The sequence below is a fragment of the Myxozyma melibiosi genome (genome assembly GCF_037950935.1).
Source record: "Myxozyma melibiosi strain Phaff 52-87 chromosome Unknown BZA70scaffold_1, whole genome shotgun sequence".
Taxonomy (NCBI): Eukaryota; Fungi; Ascomycota; class Lipomycetes; order Lipomycetales; family Lipomycetaceae; genus Myxozyma; species Myxozyma melibiosi.
In genome coordinates, this window is record NW_027042915.1 from 486,955 (window position 1) to 497,670 (window position 10,716).

Here is a 10,716-nt window from a genome sequence, read left to right on the forward strand (position 1 = left end):
TCCCCGGAGCCCCGGGGACTCTGCAGCCAGGTCCAGCTGGTGAGGGTGTATGGACGAGCGGCGTACGACGTACGCGGCTACAGCACTCCGCCAGCTTGCAAGAGTGAAGCCGGGAAAAAGTCCAGAGACTGCCAAACCAGAAAAATTGTCTAAGGAGACTATTGTAGTTAAGGCTGTGCCTGTGCAGACATCGTGATCATAAATGTACAGCATCAGCCCGCTGGAGCGTAGCTCATTTCCGACTAGTTCTCGGATCGCCACTGCACAAGCCATGATCCCACATCTCACTTCTAACTGCAAGGTGGTCCAGATTCTCACAGACTGTACTTCGGTCTCGGATATCTGTGTGCTTCTGGCATTAGGCTCTTAATATCGACAGGTTTGTAGACATTGTGTCAAAGGCAATGGCACTCAAGGTTCGCAGGCGAATGGCAATGCTCATCGACAGTCCCATAATATTTCCCAAGCCTACTGCCCTCTCATTCGTGCTCATCATATGCCACAATGATCCAGCATAACAACGGCGGACAAACGATGAAAACTCGCTAATTATAATTCGGGTAACTAGCACAGAATAGAGTGGTTATGCAGCATAAAGAGGATTCAAAGTCAGCCGCTTGTGTACCCTGAGCCCATTAGACAGTCAGCCTGGGTGTACCGGTGTAACGGCTGTACAACTTGGAAGCAGAGCTTATGATGAATCTAAGTTGGTGGGTGACAAAGTAAAATATGTTACGGAAGAGCTTTGTTCGGTTTGCTTCCTCCTCCTCCTGCTCACAATGAATTAATCTAGGGTTTCCGTCGCGGGTCCCCGCTCGGAAATGGCACCTCGAAAGTGGTGCACGAGCCGCCCAGGAAGCGAGCTTCTGTCATATTGAAGGACTTCTCAGAGGGCAAAATTTCAGTAATTCAAGTAAAAAAATGCGGTTACTGTACAATCAATCAATCAAACATGAACGCAAACGAACAAACAAACTGATAATCAATGAATCGAACAATCAACCCAACAGCAACCTGACTCTAGAACAATATAAACTATGTACTACCCGGTATGTTTGCCAGACCTATTACAACACCTACAACACCCTCTTTGTCCGCGCGCTCACCTTGCGGACTCCTCCCGACGGCCCCTTCGCTCCCTTTTCAATTGAGATAGTTCCTGAAACGCCTCTCACACGCCCAGCAGCATTGCTGGCGTTGCGCGGACTGATAGTTGTGGTAGTAGTCATCATCGTCGTTGTCGTCGTCGTCACTGCCGAGTAGCTAACTGCACGGCGCGCAGGCGACGCGCTCGCCGACCGTGTCTTCCGCACTACCAGACTCTCCTTTGGCCCATCTTCCATCACGAGATCATCATCATCCATCAGTTTCTTACCGATGATCTCCGTCGGTAATATATCCTCGTTCTCGCTGTTGTTACCCACCGCAGCCGACACCGAACGCGATCGCGGTGATTTCCGTGGCTGGCCCGGTGTAGGCGCCGGCAGCGAAGCACTATTCTCGACCTCGCCCAGAATATTTCTGACTGGCGTCCGCGGACTTCCAACTCTGTCCTTGAGAGATGACAGTGGCACGAGAGGTCTGTGGCCTGCCAATAGCGACGAGGGCGATCCGAGTCCCATCGTGTATCTCCATTCTTGGAATTCCTGCTGATGCAGGTACAGCCAATGTTGCTGGGGACCAACAACCATTCCTGGCCTCATGAATCTCATGTATGAAATCACCTCGTTCGCGGTGAAGCCGTACCGGTAAATCAGGTATGCTCCGATCAAACAACCGGTCCGGCCAAGTCCGGCCTTGCAATGCACTGCAATCATCTTATTCTCGTCCACCACTTCCGTGCAGATTCCGATAAAGTTCCGTACAGTGTCCATCTCGGGACATGTTCCGTCCTCAAAGATCATATCGACATGGCTGATCCCGCGGTTTTCAAAAAGTCGCTTATCATACAATGGCGAGTTCAAACGCACGACCACGTCAACCCCGTTCTCGACGAAGAAATCCAGTACGTTGCGCACAGCCAGAGGCTGCTTTTGTGGTGTTTGGTCAGGTGCGATATTATACTGTGGTGAGGCAAAGGCGACAAAGTGAGGTGGAATTGTGTTGAAATCACCCATTTCCACTCTTTCGTACGTTTCATACCTGTCAAGACCGAATTAATATCTAGATCTCAATCTGCGGCTATGCATCTGATGTCCAACTTACTCTTCCAGATTGAATTCTCTCATATCTAATAACCCTTTATCTTTAGCTTTCCAGACTCCATATACGATATCCTGGATCGACAATGTGAAATCCGCCACCGAATATCCAGCATCACGGAATGGCATGAATGGAGGCTCGGCTTGAGCAATAGGAGCTAGCGCAAGATGGGGGGGCCATGACTGTATCAGAACCTATTTGCAAAACTAAGTTAGAAACGGTTGCAAATGCTTTTGCTGGTTGAGCGATGACCACATACCATATAGCAACAGAGGAGACAGGCAGCATTTGCTCTGGAGCGCGGATTGGTGTGAGAATAGAATACAACGGATTTCTCTTTATTTTCTTCCTCCTAAAGTAGTTGGCATCTTTAGTTAGTAACCACGCCACTCGGAAATCGAATAGTACAAAGCCAGAAACTTACTGCTAGAACTTCATGAAGGGCCATCGCGAATCTATAGAGATGGCCAATGTGCAGAGGACCAAAGTCATGATGGAAGGCATTATAAGGCAGTGCATCGTCGACAGTAAAATACGCCGCTGAGTCTGTATCGTGAGGTTCCGAGTCACTTGCAGCAAGATACAGTCGGTCTGTTGTCATACACGTGTTAGTTCCCGTGAATCAGCTGAGAGATCATCCGGTCAAGAAATTAGGACAGATGAACTTGATCCGCGACGACTGGCTTGTTACCTTTCAGAAACTCAATAGTAGGCACTGCCCGCTGGCGACGGGGTGATGATGTTAATGATGGTGGCATGTCTTGATCAACTGGTCATAAACGAGATCAAGAAAGACAGGTACAGGTGCAGAAATCGAAGCTTCCAGCGAATGTTTCAGCAAGTACTAAGGCTCGGGAAAGAAATAGAATGGACTCTCGCCGAAATGTTATTGCCAGAAGCTGCTGCCAAACGAGTCGGTGATGCTCTTGGGTGAGAAGGTGAGCAGTATATCGTGTAGTATTATTTGGACGTGGCGATGGGCCAGGATAAACTCGGAGGCCCCGGCCTCCCGCCCCCTTCGAAATAATCCTTTTGTAAACAAATGCTAACCTGATCTGGCCATTAAACCTTAATTATACAAACACTTGTGGTAACCATAGCAACGGTCAACCCCTGAGTAGATCGCTCCACACTAAAATCAATGACATCTAGTTAAGGGCTTTGTACATTTCCTAAATAGATAGATTACTATTACTGAGATTGCTTTGGTCCCAAGACATCAAAACAAGACTGGTTACAATGTAATCAAGCATTTCAAAATTCCCGCATACATATCTATCAATGCGCTATTGGTCTCCTTCTCTATCTTGGCCCAAAATGCCTGGTGTCGGTGTACTTAAAGCGAGAAAACCTGCTGATATTTAACCAATGCGTCCAGCGTCATTGTTGATCCTAGATAAACAAGATCTTGTTAGCTAGTCCGTCGGCATAAGCATCGACACACCAAGATGGACAGTACAAACCTCCGCAAACAATAAGAACGACAACATCGTCTTTCTCCAATTTGATCTTCTCGGAAATCTCATACTTCTCAAACTCATACCATGGAGCAATCGCAGCACCGCATGCTGGTTCGACGAACAGTCTGTGATTATCTAGAGTCTTCAGGCAAGCAGATACTGCATCTGCATCAGTAATCTCAACCGCCACTGTTGGATAGCTGGTCGCCATTTCCCATGCCTTGTCGGAAACTTCATTCGCGCCAAGACTGCTGGCCACAGTTGAGATCGCACTCAAAGTCACCTTTTTACCAGCTCCTAAAGACTGATACAGTTTGTTTGCTCCAACAGTCTCAACCGCGACAACTGTAGGCTTGTGCTCGCCAGGATATGAAGCTTGTAGGCCGGTAGTAACTCCAGAAAACAGACCGCCGCCACCGACGGAGCACGAAATGGCCTTGATCTTATCACTTGTGTATCCCAATTGTGCTGCCTGATCTATGATCTCAGGCACGATCGTACCATTTCCCTCAACAATAACCGGATTATCGTACGGGTGGCAGTACACCGCCTTGCCTCCTTCTCCCTCATAAGCCTTCATAAGCTCGTGCAGCTTCGCGTCAGCCTCGCGCCAAACCGATCCGTGTAGTACCACCGTAGCGCTGTACTCCTCACGCAGTCGCTGTATCATTCGAGGAGACGCACTTTCAGGAACAGCAACGGTACATGGGTATCCAAAGCGCTTGCACGCTTCCGCGGCCGCTGCACCTGCGTTCCCACCTGATGAAGAGAAGAAGTGAAGATCGCTACCTGGCGGGGAATTGAGTAGAGCATGGCGAACTACACTTCCGACGCCTCTGCCAGATATACCCAGACGTTAGCAAACGCTCAATCGGTATAAAACTTAAGTAGCCACTTCGCACCGAGATTTGAATGAGCCAGATGGTTGCAGAAGTTCTAGCTTTAGCAGAACAGTACTGTAAGAAAAACCAAAGTTAGTATCTCTAAACGGCCTTGCTTTATAAGAGCCCTCCAGAGTGACATCTCTCGTACCATCCCACTATGTTCGACAGAGGAGCAGAGTGTATCAACGGCGTCTCTATGTAAGTCTTCGGCAGTTCAGAGGAGGTTGCCGCTGCAGATGAAGCGGGGACTGGATCAAGGGCCATTATAAAGTGAGCTTGTGCGGTAGTGTAGGAGACCGTATGGTTGCTCCTCTTGTCCACTCCAGCGAACCTATGATATAGGTGCTTCTAACTGCTGAGTATGTGGATCTCGATCATCCAGTGGGAGGACGGTGCGGCTTCTTTATCATTGGGAGTCGTTTACCTCCGCGGACTTTTCCATCAACTAGCTAGTATCAACTTCTAATCCTTTCGTCAAGAGATAACGAGATAACACCAGACTTTGGCTTTGGTTTACGCTGTGTAGTAGTCGATTTGGTGATTAACCGCATTTATCTCTTATCGCGATAGGAAGCTCTGCAGTGCTTAGTAACGGCCTCTACCACTCACAAGCCGGCCCGGATTCTCAAAAGTCACATTGCTCTCCCATTACATCACCTTGTACAATTCATGTGATCTAACTGACGCTATAGTCTACTTTCCAAAAGTTCTGTGTGGCAAAAACCGGTTTCGGTCACGCGTTCCTTGCAATTCGTTGCGCTGCCTTGTTCGCTCGTTGTTCCTCCTCTTCCCCACATTCTGCTCTTCCACGTGTACCACTCATACCCCGGATTTATTACTAGCTGTTCTGTCCGTTTGTTCTGAATACTGACTGTATCTACTTAGCATTTTATCTTCAACAATGGCGTTCTGTTTCCCGTCTCTAGCTGACTCCTCTTCTCCTTACTCCCTCGAATCCAGTGCATCCCGCACATTTCTTCAGTCTCTATGCTTTCCTTTCAGCAGTCAAAATGGCGAAGTCGGAATCTTCGGTGGCATCACGAGAAAGCTTGCCGCTGTTCCGCTTCAGCGGCCGAACTGCCAGTTACGGTTTGAAACGCAGCGTCTTGGGCTAAGTCCTGTTAAAAGTGAACGAAGGTACAGAAGAAAGAGACGTAGCCCGGATCCTCTGCAGCTCGCACTGATACAGTACGAAGGATTGGATTGCTCTGCTCACAATTCTTCTGTCGGTTCTTCCTCCAGTGAAAATACCATAGTGGACGCAGATGACGAAAATGTTGACAAGGAGGCTAAGCAAGCCTTGTCCAGAGGACAGACTTGTATGTTCAGCGCTGCAGGCTAGGAGACTCAAGCCTTAAGTTATCTTGCTCTCGACATTCACTAACATATATGTCTATAGATCGTCGGAGTAAATCATATGGGCGCCGCGCATTTCTTTTGAACGCCACCCCTCTTCAAATGACACCAAAGGAATCCGAAGCGACTTCCTCTGCTGGCCAACTCGAAGACGCGTCTCTCACGCGTCCAGAGAGAAGCGATCGTATGCTTTACGATCCAATATCTGAGCCGACTGCGTCACCGGACCTGTTTTACTGCGCGTGCGATGAACAGAGAAGCACATTCGATAAAATCATCGATGGTGTGGTTGACTGGTGGTACAGGGATTCTTACCGGAGTATCAGCAGTGAAAGCTCTGATAACGATAACGATAGTGGAAGTGATGAGGACGAGAGAAGCAGTCAAAAGGCACAGTTATTGGCAAGCTACAAGTTTCTCGATCGAAGATGCGACTTCTGCAAAGCGGCAGATCAGCTCGGCGTTCTGGAGCAGTAGGCGCGGTTTTACGGATTATGCCTAGAGATATGCAGTTGTGTGGTGCGGGGTATCTACTTTGTCGTTCGCTTCCCAACACGCAGAACCGCATCTCTATATCCGATACGTAAGGGTCTTTCGAAAAGAGTTATTTTCTTTGCTTCTAGCATAATGGTGTCTTCGCGCGTAGTATAGTTATCGCTCAACTTTGCAATCTTTGCACTTTAATTTGACAGCTTGATAGCAGTCTCGCTTGAATAGTCTTTGGCAGCCTCGTAGATTTATTGTGACGCAAAAATACAAAACAAAGAGAATGAAAGATAAACAAGACTAGAATAATTTCTGGGAAGCACCAGTGTGGTTTTCCATCACTTGAATACCTCAGCCCGACTCATCCCTTCCTCAAACCTTGCAGCTATATCCCACGCAGAGGTACACAAAAGAGTCCAAAAAATATAAAGATGCAATAGATGGATAAACTAAAAACCGAGAGAAAATAATAAAAAGTTGCTGAAGTCGAACGAGGCGTTTATTCGGGGAACTTGAAAAGAGCAGCCTGTCTCTCGAGCTGCTCCTTGGTGAAGTGGAGCTCCGGGTACGGGCTGGACTGGATGGCCTCGAGCTTGCGCTGGCCCTCCTCGCGACGCTGGATGTAGGGGAGGTTCATGCTGTAAGAAAGGAAGCAGGTGTTAGAGTATGAATCACACAGTGGGAGGACTGTCGAATGTCTGGAGTTGACTTCGGATTGGGAAAACTTACTGGTTCCTAAAGACAGACAGACAAGCACGTTAGCAACAGGATCGCAAAATGATATACGAAAATACGTTTGAACAAATGTAGCAAACGAAAGAAACATACCAGTAGTAGCTTCCGCCAACAAATCCAAGACCTAAATCAAACACGCAAAAAGTTGAGTTTGTCATTCATTTCCGGCGATCAAGAAATGCTATTCGCATCTAAAAACACATATAAAAACATACTCAGAGCTACAAGAAAAGATGTTAGCATATTCTGTTGATATCAAACTACTTGCTCTCCCTCGGTTTCTCAACCCTTCGCCTCCTTCACCTCCACAAAGACGACGCAACGAGCAACAACTTACCGATAGTGATATCACGGATCACAGCGCGCTTAAGCATTCCAGTGATAGGAGGGATAGCCATTGTTGATTATGATAGTGTTCGGTGAGATATCGATAGAGAGACTGATACACGATGGTGAAGGATTTTGGCGTGGTATGACTTGCGCTTCTGTGAGGCGGCTTCGGAAGCGGAAGGGAGCCAATCGAAGGCCTCGCTTTTGCATGACCCCTAACCCATTGCTGAGGTAATATTGTAATAATACTTCACGTGACATGCATCTTCTGCCTGATTGTGTAGCAGATCATTTCTTGTATTTATGAGTCTCGGACTAAGCGAGGATCATTCTTGAGTATCTTTTCCAATAGCTTGTTCTGCAGACAGCTCTTCGCTGGAAAACTTATCTGAAGACACTCGATGCTCGATGATGACTGACTGTGACCATATGTACTAGCTACACCTAAACTAGCCTGCTTTCAACAAGTAGGGAGAGGGCAATTGTTGTGGACGATATTAAATGTATCATAGCTATATACACAAAGCTCTAAACCAGCAATATACAATTGCCTACGCAGCTATAACGACTTGGTCCAGCGGCGGCCGCACATACTTCTTATAACAGTAGATGCCCACAGCCAGAAACGCCCACACTGCAGCAGACTTTGCGATCCACACCACAAACTCGCCGAGATATTTACTCCATCTCTGCTGTACGCTTGCGGTCTCGTTATCAGTCTCCTCAATCACATTTCCAAACACGTTGTGCCGGGGACTGACCCTTCTCCTTTGACTAGAAGCGGATAACGGTTCGTCGCTCAGTTTCAGTGCTGGAGCAAATATATCCTCCAGACCCGTCGGATCCTCGAGAGGAAAGAATCGCTGGGGCGCAAGGGTTGTTGAAGTACTGTCATTAGTGGAGGATAAGAGCGAATTAGGGAGAGGGCTTCTGTTGCGCAAAAAAGCGCTAACGTCTCGCTGTTGTTTTTGTTGTTCTTGAAGACGCAGGTTTTGGTTCGAAGAGTCTCCGAACGGCATGAATGCGGAACGGGCACCATTCGGGGGTGGAGGTAATGAGCTCCCGGGTGGAAGCTGCGGGATACTGGGTAGACCTGGAGCGGACTCGCTCATCCAGTTATTTGTGGTGGTGACTGAATTTCCCGTGATGGTAGGCCGCCAGTCCATCTCGCCTTCGATATCTTTGCTGAACCCCACGAGTTCGCCGTATTGATTCTGTTTCGAGGCACGCGGAGGAAAGCTGTATTCAGGGATATTCCGCCGTGATGCCGGTTGCACCGTCAACTGTCGCTGACCTATCCGCGAGCTCGGTCTCGATGATTCCGTAGGGTTTGAAGACACAGATGATGAAGGCGACACCGACCGGCTCTCTGACGCTATTTCGACAACTGATTTGACGGGAACAATCTTGACCATTGTGAAACCAAAAGTCGAAATAAGGAGTGTGGTCCATAAGAAGAATACACTGAGGAGCACAAAAGCGCGCTCGCCAACGTTCCAGTCGTGTAGTCGTGGAAGGAGGTATGTCGCGGCCCAGTATTCTAGCAAGAGTAAAAATTGGCAGGCCTGTAGAATCTTTTCTGTTAGCATCATGTTTGCCTCTTGACAGAAAAATAGAAGTATCTCGTACATAGCAGTCCTTGACGCCGACCAGCCGAACTCGTACGGGAGACCTCAGCGCGGAGAAGTACTTGTAATTCCAAAAGAAGTACAAGACTCCTATAGGTATTGTCTTTGAAGCAATCGCAAATAGTCTTATAGCCAGAGTTGTGACCAATTCGTCTGGACTTGTCGAAGTATCGACGGAGTGATCGTTCTCAATGTAGCGGTAGAGAGAGATTATTGTCTGGGTTATCGAGCGGGCGGTTTCGAGAGTGAAGATGTCGTATTCCGCATCATGGACTTTGGCCAGCTCTCGCAGGAGAATCGAAGGGTAGGCAATATCTAAAGTCGATCACAGTTAGTATCAAACACATTCGCACAAAAACGATAGCGGACGACACATACTACTCGCAAATACAATTGAAAAGAACAGGATATGAGTAAATAACAGTGCCCCTCTTGTCATCCAAACCAAGACCTTAATCCTCTTTGCCGTCGTCCATCGAAATTTCAGCACCTTGCCGTCACCCAAGACCTCACCCTCGCCAAAGATCGCGGCGTTTCTGAGATCGACCGAGGACGTCGACACCGATCTCGGTTGCCGCCTTCGTTTTTTCAACATATCGCCGAGCACCAGTGATCGTGCTTTATAGTTATTCTCCTTTATCTGATCGACGACTTTTTGATGGCACGCGTCGCAGTAGGGGGGATATCGAGTTTCGAGTTCGGCTTTGTACGCTGGCGCGCGGCGCGCGTAGTCTTCGTATCGAGGATCTGACTCGGAAGGAAGGAAGTTCGCCATCGCTTCGGCGACTATTCTGTGATTCAGGAGACATTGAGAGCAGAAGGGCTGGTTTGCTGAAAAGGAGTTGTTGCTTGAGGGGGATCGTCTTGTGAATACCACGGACTCGCCTGGGATTTGTTCAGGGACGTAATCCATGATTTCGCCATTCTATAGATGTTCGCGCTCGTTAGTCCAACGTCAAGGTAGCCAGAAGAGATACTTAAAAATTACCTCATCAATAACATTCAACGCCTCGCAGTTTTCGCACTTCCATTCATATCCTCTGATCGCAGGTCGAAAGGTCAAGCCGGCAGAGCAATACTGGTTACAGAAAAAACACAATCGTTTCGCGACACCCTGCCGGATCTTCGAACCGGAACCGAATAGACCAAAGGGCATGACAATATTGTTTGCTAGTATAGCTGGTTAATGTGTGAGATCATGTAGGATTCCTTCATCTGAAGAGGGCGGTTGAGATGGTATGTGGATGTGGTTCTCGAGGAAGATCTTTTTTATTTATTTACGTTTTCTCATGACATGCGGCTCGGTGATGACTGATTGATTTCCCCGGGTTTTCCCAACCTGTTGAAATATACTCATATTTGCATTGTCTCTGGACCATGAACAATAGATGTGTAGATGCAAATATTCGCAAATATATTCCGTTTTGGATATAATTCATTTTTACACCAAGTCACTAGATCCTACTGGCTGCCAACGATCGCGGATAGCTAAACAGAGAGCAGTGCTGTTTTAACTGCGAATTCAGAGCGATCAGCAATCAAACATCATCCGCATCTGATTCAGATTTTACAGCTGTCGGTTGTAGAATTATTGATCAAACCGTATAATAGTAAACTGTTTGTTATTGAGACTAG

At 47.7% G+C, this 10,716-nt stretch overlaps 5 protein-coding genes across 5 annotated transcripts; 1 reads left to right on the top strand and 4 right to left on the bottom strand.

Annotated features, from left to right (window-relative positions):
- Positions 1-674: 674 nt before the first annotated feature.
- Positions 675-3,061, bottom strand: BZA70DRAFT_5788 (dual specificity protein phosphatase). Its single transcript, XM_064915229.1, has 5 exons — positions 2,894-3,061; positions 2,627-2,793; positions 2,462-2,554; positions 2,206-2,396; positions 675-2,142 (listed from the first exon to the last, which is right to left on the bottom strand). The coding sequence occupies exons 1-5, from the start codon at positions 2,958-2,960 to the stop codon at positions 1,077-1,079; spliced, it is 1,584 nt and encodes a 527-aa protein (XP_064770202.1). The 5' UTR covers positions 2,961-3,061; the 3' UTR covers positions 675-1,076.
- Positions 3,062-3,285: 224 nt separating this feature from the next.
- Positions 3,286-5,015, bottom strand: BZA70DRAFT_270642 (putative serine family amino acid catabolism-related protein). The gene is made up of 4 exons (XM_064911331.1): positions 4,695-5,015; positions 4,565-4,618; positions 3,666-4,498; positions 3,286-3,594 (listed from the first exon to the last, which is right to left on the bottom strand). The coding sequence occupies exons 1-4, from the start codon at positions 4,808-4,810 to the stop codon at positions 3,539-3,541; spliced, it is 1,059 nt and encodes a 352-aa protein (XP_064770203.1). The 5' UTR covers positions 4,811-5,015; the 3' UTR covers positions 3,286-3,538.
- On the top strand, positions 4,995-6,563 carry BZA70DRAFT_270649 (uncharacterized protein). The gene is made up of 4 exons (XM_064911332.1): positions 4,995-5,177; positions 5,239-5,358; positions 5,432-5,865; positions 5,946-6,563. The coding sequence occupies exons 3-4, from the start codon at positions 5,448-5,450 to the stop codon at positions 6,377-6,379; spliced, it is 852 nt and encodes a 283-aa protein (XP_064770204.1). The 5' UTR covers positions 4,995-5,177; positions 5,239-5,358; positions 5,432-5,447; the 3' UTR covers positions 6,380-6,563.
- BZA70DRAFT_270654 (uncharacterized protein) lies at positions 6,564-7,701 on the bottom strand. The gene is made up of 5 exons (XM_064911333.1): positions 7,461-7,701; positions 7,339-7,344; positions 7,217-7,247; positions 7,118-7,123; positions 6,564-7,026 (listed from the first exon to the last, which is right to left on the bottom strand). Exons 1-5 carry the CDS (start codon positions 7,519-7,521, stop codon positions 6,888-6,890), a joined length of 243 nt encoding a protein of 80 aa, XP_064770205.1. The 5' UTR covers positions 7,522-7,701; the 3' UTR covers positions 6,564-6,887.
- Positions 7,702-7,768: 67 nt separating this feature from the next.
- On the bottom strand, positions 7,769-10,379 carry BZA70DRAFT_5902 (Ima1 N-terminal domain-containing protein). The gene is made up of 4 exons (XM_064915241.1): positions 10,070-10,379; positions 9,460-10,006; positions 9,083-9,396; positions 7,769-9,027 (listed from the first exon to the last, which is right to left on the bottom strand). Exons 1-4 carry the CDS (start codon positions 10,235-10,237, stop codon positions 8,005-8,007), a joined length of 2,052 nt encoding a protein of 683 aa, XP_064770206.1. The 5' UTR covers positions 10,238-10,379; the 3' UTR covers positions 7,769-8,004.
- Positions 10,380-10,716: the final 337 nt, after the last annotated feature.